This window comes from Camelina sativa, chromosome 13 (genome assembly GCF_030686135.1).
Source record: "Camelina sativa cultivar CO46 ecotype springtype chromosome 13, ASM3068613v1".
NCBI classification, from domain to species: domain Eukaryota; kingdom Viridiplantae; phylum Streptophyta; class Magnoliopsida; order Brassicales; family Brassicaceae; genus Camelina; species Camelina sativa.
Genome location: NC_141892.1, coordinates 12,087,765 through 12,106,289, shown reverse-complemented (window position 1 = coordinate 12,106,289; position 18,525 = coordinate 12,087,765). Strand labels below are relative to the sequence as shown.

Genomic DNA, 18,525 nt, shown 5'->3' with positions numbered 1-18,525 from the left:
GTAGAGAGACGTTACACAATACGCATGAACAATGGCTTGTGCATGCGAAACCGTCGCCGAAATAAATATTCTGGAAATGTTGGAGTGTCACTGAAATAATCATTCCAAATACTATTGTGGCCTTCTTCCCGGTTTCTCGGGATAAAAATCCTTTTTTTTGGCTCCTTTGGTTTCGGAATAATATGCGAATTTTCATAATAAGCATCAAAATTATCACCATCATCTCCTTGGTAGTGATAATGACCATCATCTCATTGGTAGTGATAATGGTTTGAAGATGATCCCATTTCAAATAAAAGAAAATTTAGAAAGAGTCAACTTGTATTGAAGAGAAAGAGATATCTTGTATTGAGGAGAAAGAGAGATCTTGTATTGAAGAGAAAGGAAGAAATAACTTGTATTGAGAAAAGAATGAGAGCTCGTGTGAATGTTTTGTTGCTTTGATATTGTTTGGTGTTCCATTTTATGGTCGCATATATATAATGAAAGACTAGTGAGCTTCAATGTGTAACCTGTGATGTTTTCTTTGGTGTTGCATTATGGTCTGCTTGCAATGTGTAACCCGTGACATTACAAATAAATACTGCCAAGAAACATAGTACATCCTGACTCTTTTACAAGTACACAATGCCAAGAATCAAAACCCGTGAGTCTCAACTTTATAATGAAGAATTTGTGACTCTATAGTGTAAAAACAAGTACATACTGCAAAGAGAAAGTCATTACAAAAGCAGAGTCATTAAAAAGGAATAGCATGAACATCCGAGTCATTACATTACATGAGCACCCTAACTAAATGTCTCCAATCTAATTTAAGTAGACATGAACAAGATACCTAGAAGACCTACCCAAATAGCCATTACACCAACAACCAGGAAATCAGTTACATTTCTAAACCTATTTTTCTTACCTAGCTCAGAAACTACATTCTCTAACATAACCATCTTCTGTTCAGTTGCATAACTCTGATCCCTAACCTGATTGATGTCTGATTCATAGTCATTGAAGAAGGTTAAGTAATCTACCTTCTCAGCCATCACTTCACATCGTCTATCACTGTCTCTCATCTCCTCCATTACAGCCACATCCCACCACTTGTGAATATGCATCTCTCCATCATCAACATTTGGACATGTGAAGAACCTGCAATAAGTAACAGAGTTATCATATATAGTAAAACTTAAACTTCAATAACATTAAACCTGCAATAAGTAACAGAGTTATCATATATAGTAAAACTTAAACTTTAATTTTATTGATAACTCTGTTTTACGATATATTAATCTGCAAGTTATTGGTTTTTAAATCTCAAGTTCTGGGTTTTTTTAAGAACAACAGATGTTAGGTGTTGGTATATTAAATTGCAGGTTATTGGTTTTAAAGTCTCAATTTCTGGGTTTTTTAAGAACTGCATGTGTTGGTGTTTTAAACTGCAGTTTTTTGGTTTTGAAGTTTCAAGTTCTAATTGTTTAAAAAACTGCAGGTTTTGGTTGCTTAAAAAACTGCAGGTTTTGGTTTTTTAAAACTGCAGGTTCTTATTTTTCAAAAATTGCAGGTTCTGGTTTTTCAAAAATTGCAGATTTTCAGGTTTGGTTGTTAACTTGTTATGTTTGAGTTTCTGGTTTTTCAATTTGCAGGTTCTGTTTTTTAAAAAATGCAGGTTTTCAGGTTCTGATCGTTATGTTTAAGATTCTGGTTTTTAAAAAATTGCAGGTTCGATTTTAAAGTTTCAGTTTCTTAATTCTTACTGTTTCTTATGCAGGATTTCATAGCCTTTCGAAAAGAGACTGTTGTTGCTAGTGGAAAGACTTCCTTACAAATGTATCTTGATGATACTACAGCGCTACGGAGAATTGGCTTCTAAAGTAAGGAAATAGTATTGGAAAGATAACTCTCAGCGCTACGGAGAATTGGCTTCCATGGCTTGTGATATTCTTAGTATTCCTATCACAACATTAGCCTCTGAATCCTCCTTTAGCATTGGAACTCGAGTTTTGAGCAAGTATAGAAGTTGTCTCCTTCCAAAAAATGTTCAAGCACTAATATGCAGTCGCAATTGGTTAAAAGGTTTTGAAGCATATGAAAATGGTAAGCAAATGTGTTTCATAAGTTTTCAATTCACAATCTAGAGTCTAGACAGTGTATTAACTTGTTTTTATTTTTTGAAATCTGTAGAGGAGGAGAAAGAATTAATTGGTGAAGATGAGGCACTACCTTCTTTCCAATCGATTGTAGATGATGAAGAAACGACTTGAGTTTTAGTTTTGTTTCAGACCTTTAAGTGTTTGAGTTTAAAGTTCAGCTTTTGGTTCCACTGTTTCATATTTTGAATGTTTCAGATTTTAAATGGTTGAGTTTAAAGTTCAGCTTTTTGTTCCATTGTTTCAGATTTTGAATGTTTGAGTTTTAAGTTCAGCTTTAGTTCAGCGTTTTTCAAGTTTGTTTGAGTTTCAATGTTTCAGATTCATGGTCAATGTATGATGGTTAATCTGTTTTAACAAGTTACATATCTCAAATGATAGTACACATTCAAACTATACAATGCCCGCGGGCTGATCCGCTTAACCGCTGATATATGTGGGGCGGGTTCGGACATTGGTTTACCTGTCCGCAGTCTTAGCGGGCGATCCGCTGCGGTATAAAGGAAGATGCGGTCCATCGCGGTGTGTTCAGGCGGACGCGGGCATGCCCGTCTGACAGCTCTAGTCATAGCTGGATGATCCCGAATGAAAAAAAAAAAAAGGATTATGAATGTTGTACCATTAAATTTGAGATATGAAAAACGTTTTACTAGGGGTTAAGAGAGAGGCTTGTCTGAAAAGAAAAACAATAGCTATTGTTGAATCCGCAATCGAATATAACAGAGATATCAAGCTGTTTATTCGATAAGATAATATCTCAAGCTAAAATTCACCAAGCTTAATAAAGCCCAAAGGTAGAACCCACCCAAACGTATCAGCCATTTAGCGGTGTCTAAGTAACTACCAGTCACCAGTGTCGTAGACGTTGTTGTGTAAAGGAGACGGTACGTTATTGTTAAATATCACATATAGCTAATTATAGAATTGGCCCAACTAATTTTTTTTTATAAAATCACATACACAATATCAGTAGCGGATGCAGAAACTTATTTAACATGGGCACAAAATAATTAATAAAATAATTAATTAAAATATAATAATAATATTATTATTAAAAAATTAAAAACCAGAAAAAATAAAACGTTAAAAAATAGTCATAACAAAAATATATTAAGAAGTCCTACAAAACTATTCTACAATCTTTTATATTTTGAAATCTTTTTATCATTATCTCATTTTTCATTTTATCTAAGTGCTCTTTTTCAATAAAACAAACCATACAATTATTTAAAAATTGATCACCCATTCGGTTTCGTGTGGTAGTCTTTACAATTTTCATTGCAGAAAACAATCAAAAATATAAGAAGAAGAATTTTATCTCTCTATGGTGTGGTTGTATTGATGTCGTTGAACTCATGAAAACTAGATATATGTCCCGATAAAAGAAACAATTTATAGACTTTGAGTTTTAGACTTTTAATCATTAGTAGTTTTAAAATAGTTGGGCTTAACCTATATTAGCTTAATATATGTATACTGTATAGCTTAAATTATGATACAGTTTACATTTAATTTTTTGTTTATATTATAAAAAGAGCTTCCGTCACACTTCAGTGTGGCACAATAATTAAGTGTTTTATTTTCTTAACCATGATAACTAAAATCTCATGGCAAATTTTTTTTTTCAGGATTTAGCATGTGGCACGTGCCACACAAACTAAAGCGTACGTCCGCCGCTGGACAATATCACTCATACACCAATTTATGGGTAGGTTCTACAATATACCTAAAGGTTTAATTTTAGATTTTAGTGGACTTAGTTAAAAATCTAGTATTGGATAGGTTCTTATATATATTACGATTTCACTAGAAAGTTTATCAAGAGATCAAATTAAACCATACATATTTTGAAGTTGACTTACAAGTTACAACATTTTCCTTGGCTGCTTAAGCGTACTGAGCGAATTGAAAGCAAATCCAACGTCACGTTGTTTCTACACGTTACAAACGGCACGTGGTTCTCTAGAGCATAAAGCTTTGGGGGCTTTGCTTACTTTCAAAGAAGCATCTTTACCTAAGCCATGAGTAGACTCGTTTCACGTCCGCCACTACATAGCCTGAATTTAAGTATTGCACCACGTGTCTTTCCCTTTTGGCACGTGAGGAGCACTCTTAGGCATTTTTTCTTGGCCACTCTTACGCATTTCTCAGGCTCCTTTATCATTATTCACTAGAGAGATATAGGAAGATAACATAAACTAATTATTATTCTACTATTATATAGTAAGAAATAAAAGAATCGAGTGTGATGTAATTTTCAAACGCAACATGAGTCTCGTTCAAGCGATCACTGAATAGCTAAGATGAAATAACTATGAGAAAAAGAGAACTTTTTTTTATAATAAGTTAGTTGAACAGCTATAAAGGAAGCAAAACCTTATCCCTTATTTCGAAGGACGTTCGGGGTTGGCGTAAGATCAAAAACTATGTCCCACGGAACTAAGGTCTTCTCGAGACACGTGTATGAGATAAGCAGACAATCATGTGAGGCTACTGAATCTTTTGGTGAATCACTACTTCTCTCAAAAAAAAAAATGGTGAATCAATCTATGAATTGTAATAATATGGAAAGGATGAACTAGTGGAATAGAGATATTGATAGTATCGAGGAGACAATTTGATATCTATTCTTCTTCTTCGTTTTACTTCTTACAATATAAATTTACAATGAGATTATAGTTTACTTTGAGGTGAAATAACTCAACAACAAGCATAAGAAAAACGTAAAACAATTACACTCTTATTTAAGCTATGACGATACCAATAACAATAAGGCAATAACCAAAAGCCCTCTAAAGCCAATCCAACTTTTTGTTTTGCCGACTCAGCCTCCACGTCATTAGCTCTTGACTGATCATTCGTATTAATATGCTCTCCTTTTATACAAAGCTTGTCCTCAAGTTTGAAATGTTGGAAACTGGCATGAGATATCTTTTACAATCGTCCAATGTTGTAGTTTCTCTTCCCGCTCAAACTATTCTCATCCAACACTTATTACTCTTATGATCTTATCCATCCATGCTCACTGCACCAATTATTGAGTTTTAAAACATCAAATTCTTATATTGATATTCATAAAACCAATTTAAATCTAAGAACCCAAATTGAGATCTAGCCAAGGACACCTTTTAAAATGGATAAGTACTGTTGAGTTTTTTCATTAGTAATTATTTGAGTATTTTTTTAAAAAAAAATTAGGCCATTGCTACTCGAAAGATATTTTCATTAAAGTTCTTATGTGCTACAATTCTAGTAAATAAACCCTTTATTTAGGTTAGTTTAGTAATCCTCCTTAATTATTTTGTTAATGCACAGTTAGTGATCAGTACTAGATGCGATCAAGAAGTTCCTTCAAACTTAACTAAGTTAAAATATTATCTTCTTTTTCTTATTTATGTTGTGATCGAGTTAGTAACTTAGATACGTAGTAGGACTTATGAACGGTCTAGTACATTGACCAGGTATTAGGTATATATATATATATATATATATATATATATATATATATATATATATATATATATATATATATACTTATCTCTTCATGTATTGGTTAGATATTGTATATGGTTTTTGTGTTGATTAATTAGCTATGATTCTTTGCTAGAGCTATTACAATTGTCTCTTCGTTTTTCGAATTACCGTGTGTATTAGTAACATATAATGGTTACTCTATAAGTCTACAAGATTTAAAACTTAGGGAGACAATTTTTGGGTTCACCTTTAGGGATAAACCTTTCTTATTCACCCCCTCTTAGTTAAAGAAAAAAATTATCAATTAAAGAAATAAATTATGTATATTAATTAATTTTATAATTATTAATTCTAAACATTATATTATAGTTTTAAATTATAACATCTAAACTCGAATCACTCTTTCTATAACCCCAAATTAAAATATAATTTTCTAATTGTAAAATCTAAACCCTAACCACTATTTTATAAACCCAAACCGGCATACAATTTTGTTTAATTGTAAAATCTAAACTCTAACCACTCTTTTGTAAACCCAAACCGACATATAATTTTGTTTAATTGAAAAATCTAAACCCTAAACTCTAACTACTCTTTTGTAAACCCAAACCGACACATAATTGTGTTTAATTGTAAAAACTAATCCCTAACCATTTTTTTGTAAACCCAAAACGACATATGATTTTGTTTAATTGTAAAATCTAAACTCTAATCATTATTTTATAAACCTAAACCAATATAATTTCCTTAATAAAAAATCTACAAAATTGGTTTTCTTAACTTGTTTTGTCTTTTTATTTTAGTTTTGATTTATTTTATAAATATGACATGAACCTCTCCATTCACCTCCTTCTTTTCCACCAATCAAAATCTTCTATACATTATCTCATTTTAAAAATAAATTAAAATAAAATTAAAAAGCAAAACCAATTAAGGAAACAAATTCTGTATACTGTTAATTTAGGAAATTTAAATATTGGCTTGGTTTAGATTTTACAACTAGAACAAAATTATGTGTCGGTTTGGGTTTACAAATAAATTGTTTAGGGTTTAGATTTTACAATCAAAACGAAATTATGTCGGTTTGAGTTTACAAATAATTTTTTAGGGTTTAGATTATATAATAAAACGAAATTATATGTCGGTTTGGGTTTACAAATGAGGTGATTAGAGTTTAGATTTTATAATTAGAACGAAATTATATATCGGTTTGGGTTTACAAATGAGATGGTTAGGGTTTAGATTTTACAATTAGAACGAAATTATATGTCGGTTTGGGTTTACAAATAATATGGCTAGGGTTTAGATTTTAATTAGAATGAAATTATATGTCGGTTTGGATTTACAAATGAGATGGTTAGGGTTTAGATTTTACAATTAGAACAAAATTATATGTCGGTTTGGGTTTACAAATGAGATGGTTAGGGTTTAGATTTTACAATTAGAATGAAATTATATGTCGGTTTGGATTTATAAAAGAATAGTTTAAATTTTTAATTTTATAATAATATATACAGATTTTATTTCCTTATTTTACAAATAAATGAAATGAGGTTCAGCCGTGTTGTTCATTAAAGAAGAGAGTGTTTTAGGACCCGTCATACTATTTCTGATTGCGTGAGCTGGAAAATTAATTGTCGTGCTTAAAAGTGCGATCAAACAAGGAATAAAGAGAATTAGCATGGGGTTAGGAAGAAGGGTTAACGTGTCTATATGATAACAATATAGTTAAAAAATGTTTTAACCCTTAACATATTCTTATACAAGTCCCGAGAAATATTGTTCGATGTGGTAGATAATCGAATCGGCCAATAGAAATATAGAATGTTTTCGATTTTGTTGTTCTTGTTGTATAGTACAGTAATTAGCTATTTTGGTCGCCATTTAGGTTATTATTAATTTCATACTTTTAAGTTTTCTTGAAATCTTAGTTAACTCATAACTTTTGAAGTAACGTGATATATAACCTACTACGGTCCCTAATCATATTTTCATTTTTTTTCTCGACTTACTAATAGAGTTCACGACAAACTGCTAAAAGATAAAATTACTTCAGAGCAACATATTTATTCAAACTTTTTCATAACTAAAATACGGAATAAAAAGTATATATATATATATATATAATTATATATATATACACAATTTGAATAGCCTAAAATTCTAAAACTGTTGAAAAAGCAATAAAGTTAATTATAATCTAGCTTAAAGATTAAAAAAATACTAACACATACTCAAGTTGAAGTCTCACTAGTAATTACAACTAACATGAACAATCACATACTCCATCAGCCATTACATGTAAATATAAATATTTTTGTTTTATGTTTCACATAACATATATTATATATATTTTTTATATTCGCCTTCGCATCTGCTGCAAATGTACATGATTTGATCGACTATTAGATTTTAATTCGTGGTAACCACAATACAATTTTTTATATAATAGAATTTGAAATTCTATTTGTTTTTTATATCTAGTTAAGTAGTATTTGAATTGTTCATTATTAGTATAGATCATAAAATACATAATAAGTAATTTATAAGATATTATCTGATTAAGACATAATTTTGCTAATGATTTAATTGTTTTACACAATTTAGTTAAATTATCTTGATTTAATATTTCTAATATTCTAATATTTTTAGTGTTGACCAAATAATTAAATGAAGATTTTACCTGTATTTTAACATCGAGTTAATAATATTTTAAATTTATATTAATGTTAATTCAATCTCGTTAGGTCTATAACCCGTCCCGCCATATAACTACATTATATAGTATTTTAAACTACTTTATAAGCAATGATTGTAAAATTTTAATTGATAAAAAAAATAGCAATGAAGTGGAGATATTCTAAGGATAATACATGATTCAAGATATCAATTTAGGAATATGATGTTAAATGTAAAGATTGTATAAGTATAAACAAAAATTGAATTAGGAAAATATAAATTTTAGGAATCAAATCAGTTTAACGATTTTATAGACATATTAATTGAGTACTTGAATTTGAATTTTCATATTTTAATTATTATTTTGCGCAATTTTTTAGGGATTAATTTTGCAAATAAATTTATAAATAAGTATAACTTAATAGATAAAAAACAAAATATATTTAAAAAATGTTAATATAAATATCAGTTTAGGTATTAGTGTATTACCAAAACCGGTGAATATATAATCGATCCGGTTAAGAAATACATTTAAATAATGTGGATTGGTTTCAACTTCCCTCTAATGGTGTGTCGACGCTTATCGAGTTTGTTGGTTGATGTATAATCAACAGAGTGATGATCATCCATCACATGCACGTGAGTGGTACATTCTGTAATTTGGAAGCAACGTTATGACTCTTTTGGTAAAGTTGTCCCCACCACTATATCATAATTGCACATGTTTGGTTCATTAATCCTTTAAATGTAGTCAAAATTATTTCCTAACTTTCTCTTTTGTCAACTAAACAAAATTCTAAATTTCTCCACTATAATCTGCCTTCTGATAAATCGTATTAAAAATGAGAGACATTAGTGTTGTGTGTTAAGAGGTAGGAAACGTTTACAACTTTTAAAGAAATGGTGGAAGTGATATTTTCATTATAAAGAAAAAAACGTGACTATACATGTTAATTATAATATGACTAATAATTAAAATTTACAAAGGCGAAAAAGTAACTAAAATAGGTAAAATAGTAAGTTGTAAAGAAAAATAATTCCCATAAAATCTCCTTTGTCTTCGTCAAACCTTCCGAATTAGACCTCTTGTCCCCTTCAAGCGCAATAAAATGCAAAAAAAAAAAAAAAAAAATTAAAAAAAGATAAACAAAAGTTTATCTTTTCTACAGAAACCATAATTTTCTCTAACTTTACTCCTTTTTAAACTCACATTTTCCCCTCACTCTCCTCTCTCCTCTCTCTCTCCAAAGACCTCCTCCGACGAGAGATTACCAGAAAAAAATAAAAACAACTCTTTAAGTTTAATCCACGAAACTCTTATGGAAGATGAAGCCCATGATTTTTTCCACGCAGCTGATCATTTTGCCGTCGATGACCTCTTAGTTGATTTCTCTAACGATGATGACGAAGAAAACGATGTTGTTGCTGACTCCACCACCACAACCACCACCGCCTTCACCGACAGCTCTAACATCTCCGCCATCGATCTCCCCAATTTCAGTGGTGATGTTCAAGACGGCACTAGCTTCTCCGGTGACCTTTGTGTACCGGTACGTTAATATTAAATAATATATGGTAATTCTTGAATTCTAGTCAAGAAAATTAAAACGATATGTTATGTTTTGAAATAATTGAATTTTTTTTGTAGAAGGAAATATTAAATGATTGGTTTGGTTTGGTTTTGTTTAGTGTGATGATTTGGCTGATGAGTTGGCGTGGCTGTCGAACATCGTGGACGAATCGTTCTCGCCTGAAGATGTACAGAAGCTCCAGCTAATATCCGGTTTTAACACCCGACCCAGCCCGAAATCCGAATCCGGATGCTCGGAGAATCCGAATAGCACCAGTCCCATTTTCACTACCGACGTTTCTGTGCCGGCCAAAGCTAGGAGCAAACGCTCACGCGCCGCAGCGTGTAATTGGGCCTCACGTGGGCTTCTCATGGAAACTGTTTACGACAACCCTTTCACCGGAGAAACCATTCTCTCTAGCCACAACTTGTCTCCACCGACTTCGCCCCCACCACCGATGGCTCACCTTGCGAAAAAGCAAGCCACCGACGGAGGATATCGGCGGAAGAAAGATGTTTCTTCGCCAGAGTCAGGTGGCGCTGAGGAGAGACGGTGTCTCCATTGCGCCACGGATAAGACCCCGCAATGGCGGACAGGCCCAATGGGCCCGAAGACGTTGTGCAACGCGTGCGGGGTAAGGTACAAGTCGGGGCGTCTGGTGCCCGAGTACCGTCCGGCCGCGAGTCCGACGTTTGTGCTTACAAAACATTCCAATTCTCATCGGAAAGTTATGGAGCTCCGGCGACAGAAGGAGATGAGTAAGGGCCACCACGAGTTCATACATCACCATCACGGTACGGACAGTGCCATGATTTTCGACGTTTCATCGGAAGGTGATGATTACTTGATCAACCATAAGGTTGGCCCAGACTTCAGACAGCTTATTTGATTTTTGATCCCTTTTTATTTTTCCAATAATTTAATTAGGGATAATCTTCTTAGAAATCAAATTTTGCTAATCTTAATTTTGTTGATGACAATTCACTTTTTTCTTTCCTTTAATTTTGTGTTGTTTTGGGATTTGCTAGAAAACTTTTGTTGCATTTCCTCATGACATGAAATGATTTTTTTTTGTTTTTAGTTTTTTCCCCTTTTGTTAAATCTACTTGTTTAGTTTATGTTAGATCTATAAAATGTTTATTAATATATTCACAAGCTAAAAATATCACTTTGTAAGAAAATAATTAACTGGTTTATTCTAATATCATAACTAATATATACAAACAGAGAGGTGCATAAAATTTCATAATGATGAAATATGGGTGGGAGAGTGTCTCAGTGTTGGTAATGTGTCACCTCAATGATCAAGGTCCCTCTACTCTTTTGTAGCATAGTTATTTCAAAGTTTCTCCTTTGCAACTATTGTAATTCTCACTAAATTGACATTCATCTGATTTTTTTTTTTATATATAATGAATAATAAAGCCAAGAGATTGAACCGTATTTTGTAAGCTATTTTGTTAGCTTCTTCAATTTGATGGTTTAGATAGTACTAATGTTTGTTTGATGCATCTCTTTGAATATATATATGCATGGTTATATTCCTAACATTACAAGAGGACAAGCAGAAAAGATTTTCAAGTAAATTAATTGATAAATAAACATCTCGGGATGTAGTAATTTATTTTTCCGCTCTCACGATCCGATGCAGCACTAATCCATAGTAATTTGTATATCCTTTTATATATGTTAAACTAGTTTTTTTGTTTTAGTTTACTAGTAATTCATAAGCTTAGAGATTCTTTATTAGGTTTTAAGAAATAATTGTACGTATACTCAAATAATTATTTAAAAAACAAAAACTACAGAGATCGATTTCATTTGTTTTCTCGCAAATAGATATGTCGCAAGTGTCGAGATTTCTGTTTATATTCTCATAGACACTGCCAAACAATAACATGAAACTAGTATTGTAACCAAGTGTTGTTTGGACTGTATTTAAAAAAAGAGTCAGTTAAGGCTTAGTTTGCGGTGGTCACATGCCTCTCATGCACATGCACATAGAAAGAGAGAGTCATTTTCATAAACGCTCTCATGTATCTTAAGCACATGTATCCGACAACAACAAAAGTAACACATACTTGTGACGCTCTATATTCATACAATCGTTTCTAAATTTAGTTTTTTCTCTTCCTATTTATAATTATATCACATCATTCTTATTTCTTAGTTACGTAGAATTCTGTGGCCGGATTAAAATCACATTGTACCGTGTAAGTTTTGACATACTGTATCAGTATGCGAATCTAAGGGGCCGTTTGTTTCTTCATGCATCCAACCTCAATATTAATATTTTAACATCTAAATGAAGCATTCATATGCTGTTTTTCTCTTTCAAACAAAATTTTAAATCAGAAAACCGCATCGTGATACAAAGTTATTGATTTAGCCTATCAATAGACTTCTGTATACTTGATGATTCAGAAAGAGAGTAAAAAAAAACTCTTGATGAAATCTTGTATCTAATTGAATAAAGGTACATGGTTTAACTATCAAGTAGTATATTTTAAATAAAATATTCGTCAAATTTATTTTACAATGATATAAGCGTTTATTAAACTAACTTTTTTATTTTAAAAAAAATCAAATTTTAATAAATGAAATCATTTCCAATAGAATCATAAAACTGAAAATAATAGTTTTATAAAATCTACTATATTAAAAATTAAAATATTTATATATACTGTATAACAATATAAGATTCTAAATCGCCACTATATCTTCTACCAACTTATTTGAAGGAGATCAAAACTAACGTATACTACAAGAAAATATTGTTGATTCCGACCAAATCTCCGACCGATTTGTTGGTCAGTAAATTTTTCAACCAATTTCCAACCGTTAATTGACGAATATAAAATTTGGTTGAAAATCAGTCGGTAATTTTCAACCTTTTTAAACGATTGGAAATCGGTAGGTAAATTCCGACAAACCTTCCGACTAATATACCCGTCAGTATTTACCGACCGTTTCTCAACCAATTTTCCAACGACTTTTAATTTTTGGTCGAGAATTGGTCAGTAATTTCCGACCTTTCAAAACGATTGGAAATCGGTCGGTAAATTCCGACACGCATTCTGACTAATATATATGTCGGTTTTTACCAACCGTTTTCCGACCAAATATTTCTGACCAATTTCCGATCGTTTATTACCAACGAATTTCCAACCACCTTTCGGTTGGAAATTTCCAACCGATTTTCAACCAAACAAATTTCCGACCAACGATTTCCCACCGATTTACTGTTGTCGGTTAATGGTTGGAAATGCTTGTTTCCGACCACTTCCCAACTGATTTGACCGTCAGACACTGCTATGTTTTCTTGTAGTGGTAGAAATGCCAAAAATGGGTTCCCATGCGCTAATGCGCATATAAAAGAAATGGCACATTCAATCGTGAAGAGATAGATCATTCGTGTCTCCTGACAATTAAACGATATTCTAATTGTCCACAAGTCGCATCTATCGTGATCATTGTTTTTATTAGCTGAACTAACAAAGTAGCTATGTATAATGATTCTCTGATCCTCCAAATCATGTGATCGAATGGGGGAAACCGAAGCAAATCGGGGAGAGATGTTAATCCAAGGAGGTTTTGGTTTCCTACAGTAGATAGCAAATAAAGGAAAATATTTGGATTGATCATTGTTAGAAGAAAATCAGGATAGTTCATATATTTTTCTATCACCTATAAAATAGTTTGAATATTTTTTTGATAATAATATTTAAATAAGTTATTTTTGACATTTTTGCCGATTAAAAAACCAACATATTTAAGATAACTAATTATTGTATTTTTGAGTTAACGAAAAACAACAGATCACTAGTAAAATTTTGTTGTATAGTTTCAAAAAATTGTGTAGGAATAACTTGTTTTCCGTAGCTAAAAATAAATTGTTACAGATTTGTTACAAAAAAAAATAGTAACTATTTACTCATCACAAACTGACCCCTTTATAGCAATTCGTCGCAACTTGCTACAGATTAGAGACAACCGAAATTGTCGCCATTTGCCACTAATTGATACAGTTATCTACACCAGTTTGCGACAATTGCCGTCAAACGTATTAGTAGCAAATGGTTACAAAACGTTACAAATTGTACACCTATTATAACAATAATCAATTGATAAATTTCTAAAGATCCAACAAAAAAATCATAAATTACAAATTCTTTTCCATTAATAAAACATACAAAGTGAACTACAAACATGAACTCTAGAAGAGAACATGTAACCATCAAACCAAGTCATAAACAAAAACACAAAATCATGTCTTAAACTTATCATTCCCACATCCTCTCATGACCAACTGCAAATGTTATGGAGTTATACTCTTCACTTTCAGATATTTGCTAGCGTTTCCAGCTAACTCAAGAACCTCTGCACTCAAGAACTCAAGGATTGAAGCAGCAAACGGCAGCGGTGGCACCAACTCTACCATGTGCACTTGAGTTGCCTGTGAATACCACCCAATGGAAACTGAAATAAACTGAACTTGACCTGCAGAAGTTTTCAAAACTTTAGCCTCTAGTATAAGAACAATATCACTAGAAATTTGACCAATAATTAAACCAGTAATCATCAAGAACATCAGACCACATTGAGAGAAGTTAGTTACCTTTCTTGCAGCCATCAATACTCACCATCTCCAGTTTATCGAGAAACTCAGTCTCACCATAATACAGAACGACTTACAGTCCCAAAAGTAGCAACTTCCTACACCCAAAAACATTTGTAAGAACACAGTTAAACAACACAGATGGGGAAACAACAGCAAAAATATATATACATGGAAAGAGTAGAGAGTCGTAGAACTCATAGGTCGATTGAAATTTAAAGTGGTGTGTTTAGAAGAGGAAATGGGCATTACAAATAAGAGACTATAAAGTTAATAACTTTGTGATTGATTCCAGCTTTTAGGATGGTGGAGCTGCTCATAAACGCACATGGGATGTTCTATCTTCTCTTAACGCATGAGAGAGAGGCTTAGACTCTTCCCGTGGTTTCTGAGAGAGAAATGAATATCTCTTCAACTTTAGCAGCTAAAAACAAACAAGTACAGCTAAACTACAAAGCTTTAGCAGACCTGCAAATTTTTCTTACTTGCCAATCTGAGAAAAGTTTAACAAGGACCAAAAATGAATGTTTAAAATCAGATACATTATGTGCAACAAGGACCAATTATGAATGTTTTGTTCCAACATCCAATGAATTCAGATTATCAGCTATTAGAAACACATGATTTGATAACAATTTCAATATGAGATTGGAGATCGAGATAAAAGGGGATAGGAATTGAGTCTAAAACCACAAAAGGATCAGAAGCATCAAAGTTCAATGTGGTCGTCTTGCTGAAATATCAACCAAAAAACAAAATATCTCAACAACAGAAAAAATCAAACCATAACACTTAAAAAACAATTTCTTCTACAAAGATGACCAGATATATCAAATAGCATTCACTAGCCACAAGCACATTCCATACATAAACGACATAAGAATCTCACAGGTTATATCTACTCAGGTTCTAGGTCGGTAAGAGACATAAAAAGGAGAAATATAGACAAGAGACACATAAGAGAACTCACTGAAGAGTAGGCTTGTTTTGCTATTGTTGAGAACCGAGATAGGCTCAATGCTCAATGGTAGAAGAATCGAATAGATCTCCGGATGAAGGATGACGGACAAAAGAAGGACTGCACATTAGCTTCGTTGGAGGATAAGGATGCTCGAAGGAGAGATTCAAGAGAGGCTTCACGGTCATCGAATCGGAATCGAAAGAGAGGATGTCGATGCAGTTGTATTAATCGTGGAGGAAGCTTCCGACGGCGATTTTGTGGCTGGAGGAAGTGTTGGCGGCCCAAAGAGATGAGAAGACCATGGCGTAGAGTGGCTAAGGCGAATCGTAGGTTACGGAGGTGGAAACGGGAGAAGAGAGGAAAAGAGATCTGCGAAGCTTTTTTTTTCGGGTCGAAGCTTTTTTTTTTCCGTCTCCAAAGTCCAAACAATATAACAAAGGGAAATGTTACATTTTTTTTTCCTAAGTGTTGGTTCTAGTTTGTAAAATCATTTTTGCTATGAATTTGGTAGAAGTTACAATATTTTGTGTCACAAAATATGTAGCATTTTTGAGACAAATTATATATGCTACTATTTGTCATTATATAGCTACACTTAGTAACTAATTAACTACAATATTATTAATTTAAATTTTGTCACTAATTTGTAACAGTTTGTAAATATTATTTGTTACTAATTTGTTTGTAGTAAAAAAATATAACTATATGATACAAATTTATTAGTGGATTACGGTTACCGAATAAAAGAACGAGAAGCAACACCGACGGGATCAAAACTCAAGACAACAAAAAAAGTGTTCGTTCCTTCATTGATTGTGATGGTTTGTAGTGGGCTTGTCCCTTTTAATTTGGGCTTCCACGATAACTAAAGCGGCTGGGGCTTTCGTAATTTTTACTACTTCTTTTTAACTTAATTAGCAAACCTTTTTCAAGAAACCAAAAAAAAACCTCGACATGATCAAACAAGTCTACAAGTGTTGAAGCTGGGGACACCGTGAGCCAAAACTTTATAGTGAAGTAACTTTATAGCTAGGTACCTACTACCTAGAGTTCGACACAAATCCTCATCTCCTTGTGGGAATCGTAAAGCCATTGGAACAAACAAACATACAAAAGCTTTTACATTTTTCACCATTTTTATAAATCCTGATAATGCCATCAGTTACACTAGTTCCTCAATTCATTATAATTAGATGGTATCATAGATGTTTTATCCTTCTAAAACTCTTGTTTGCCAAAAAAAAAAAAAATCCTTCTAAAACTCCAAGTCCTAAATAATGGTTATATATACCATTTACGTCATCTTTATTTTAAAGGAACTATATTTAATTTTCTAGAACTCCGTTTCTATAGAGAAGTATCGTCTTTGTGGAAAACAATAAATTACACCACTAATATTTTAATCAAATTTCATTGAATAAAATATGTATATGAAATGGTAGTTCCAACTTCTAACAAGTGGGTTTATAGTAATATCAACTTGATTATCAAACAGACTAAACAATGGTAAATTATATGAATTGATGAGATGATACTTGTCAAACACGACCTTGTCTCGACATGCATGTATATAAAAGATCACTAACAATATACACTTTTTACACAACTAATGAACTAATTAGACGATAATCATATACAGACTGTTTTCGGACGTAGAATATTCCTTTAGTAATGTGGAGTTTAAAGAGTTTTTCATTAAACAACGGAAGTTTTCTTTTATTTTATTCTCAAGAATGTAATTAAGTTGGTTTTATATGAACAGTCAGCGTCAAATTTAATTCGCTAGTCAAATTATCTTAAATCGAAAATCCAATTTAGTATTTGATTACAATTTTACAAAACTAATTTAGAAAACTAATTTGGCTCCGGCTTTCAACATTTGACTACCCATGTTTTTGCTTTGTCCCAAAATAATCAATTTGCAATCTCGAGAAATTAGTTGAATGTAACAATTGCCGCGACATGTAAGTAACCTTAATGGCATCACATTTTTTCTTGCAAATCTTGAAATGTCGACGAGTGCTATGTATATGTGTGTCATTCTTGATAATACTACGAAATTGTTAAGGATTATTAAGGATACTATTGTCCATAAAAGATGTATTCCCCCGTAAGAATTAAATATATGTACTACTCCTCTTTATTGGTACGACTGACAAACAGATGGGACAAAACCGAGCATTGAAAATATGTTGGTCCAATTCAGTTCGGTTTTGTTTGTTTCAATCCGAGTGATTGACTGACTCTCATACAATTTGGATTGTTTGGTTATAGTTCGGTTTAGCTTAGATACCGTTTCTAACTTTTTAACTGGAATTTGTACAAATTGTTTACTCAGTTTGGAAAGACAGTCCGGTTATATTTCTAAAAATCATTTAAAATGAACCTACCAATATAATTCCATAAAATAACGGTTGCATGATATGTAAGGTAAATTTCTCCCTTTTTTCCGTTGTAAAATGTTTTCACTTTTAGTTTTGTTAATTTATTGATAAACAAATCGAATTACTAAACCCACTTGATTATCCAAAGTTTATAAGTGATAGTCTAAAGTTTAGACTTAGTGGATGGTATAAGAAAACGCTTTCCTTGGACGGTAAGGAAATTTTACTTAAGTCAGTGGTTATGGCGTTTCCAGTCTATGCTATGTCTGGTTTTTGTTTAACGAAGCACCAATGTAGACAGCTCACAAGTGCGATATGTCAGTTTTGGTGGAATGCAAGTGCAAACAAACATAAGATGCATTGGGTATCTTGGGATAAAGTTTGTTAATCGAAGGAACGTGAAGGCTTAGGTTTTCGAGACATTGGTCGCTTCAACCAGGCTTTGCTAGCCAAACAAGGATGGAGACTCCTTGACTCTCCTAACTCTTTGGTGGCTCGTGTTTATAAGGCTAAATATTTTGAGAATGTCCCCTTCCTTGAGGCCAGAGTCGGGTATAGGCTGCCGTATGCTTGGCGGAGTATTATGTTTGGACGTGAGTTACTAGAAAAAGGTGTCATGAAGTCCATTGGAAATGGTCAGGATACTAGGGTGTGGCTCGACAAATGGGTTTTTGATGATAGGCCGAGAAGACCATTT

General features: G+C 32.4%; 1 protein-coding gene and 1 long non-coding RNA gene across 9 annotated transcripts; one reads left to right on the top strand and one right to left on the bottom strand.

Annotated features, from left to right (window-relative positions):
- Positions 1-9,368: 9,368 nt before the first annotated feature.
- Positions 9,369-11,046, top strand: LOC104736609 (GATA transcription factor 12-like). The gene is made up of 2 exons (XM_010456623.3): positions 9,369-9,844; positions 9,984-11,046. The coding sequence occupies exons 1-2, from the start codon at positions 9,614-9,616 to the stop codon at positions 10,752-10,754; spliced, it is 1,002 nt and encodes a 333-aa protein (XP_010454925.1). The 5' UTR covers positions 9,369-9,613; the 3' UTR covers positions 10,755-11,046.
- Positions 11,047-14,025: 2,979 nt separating this feature from the next.
- Positions 14,026-15,977, bottom strand: LOC104736608 (uncharacterized). 8 transcript variants are annotated; one of them, XR_759602.3, is made up of 4 exons: positions 15,454-15,977; positions 14,736-15,216; positions 14,484-14,581; positions 14,026-14,365 (listed from the first exon to the last, which is right to left on the bottom strand). It is a non-coding gene; the product is annotated as an uncharacterized LOC104736608 (long non-coding RNA). The 8 variants fall into 8 exon arrangements; XR_759601.3 differs by having other exon boundaries at positions 14,736-14,871; XR_015578177.1 differs by having other exon boundaries at positions 14,762-15,216; positions 15,454-15,942.
- Positions 15,978-18,525: the final 2,548 nt, after the last annotated feature.

What these genes read in the sequence shown, in the direction of transcription:
- LOC104736609 (XM_010456623.3), top strand. Translation starts at nt 9,614, where the DNA reads ATGGAAGATGAAGCCCATGATTTTTTCCACGCAGCTGATCATTTTGCC. An exon ending in CCGGTGACCTTTGTGTACCG is followed by an intron (nt 9,845 to 9,983) that starts GTACGTTAATAT and finishes GGTTTTGTTTAG; the next exon opens with TGTGATGATTTGGCTGATGA.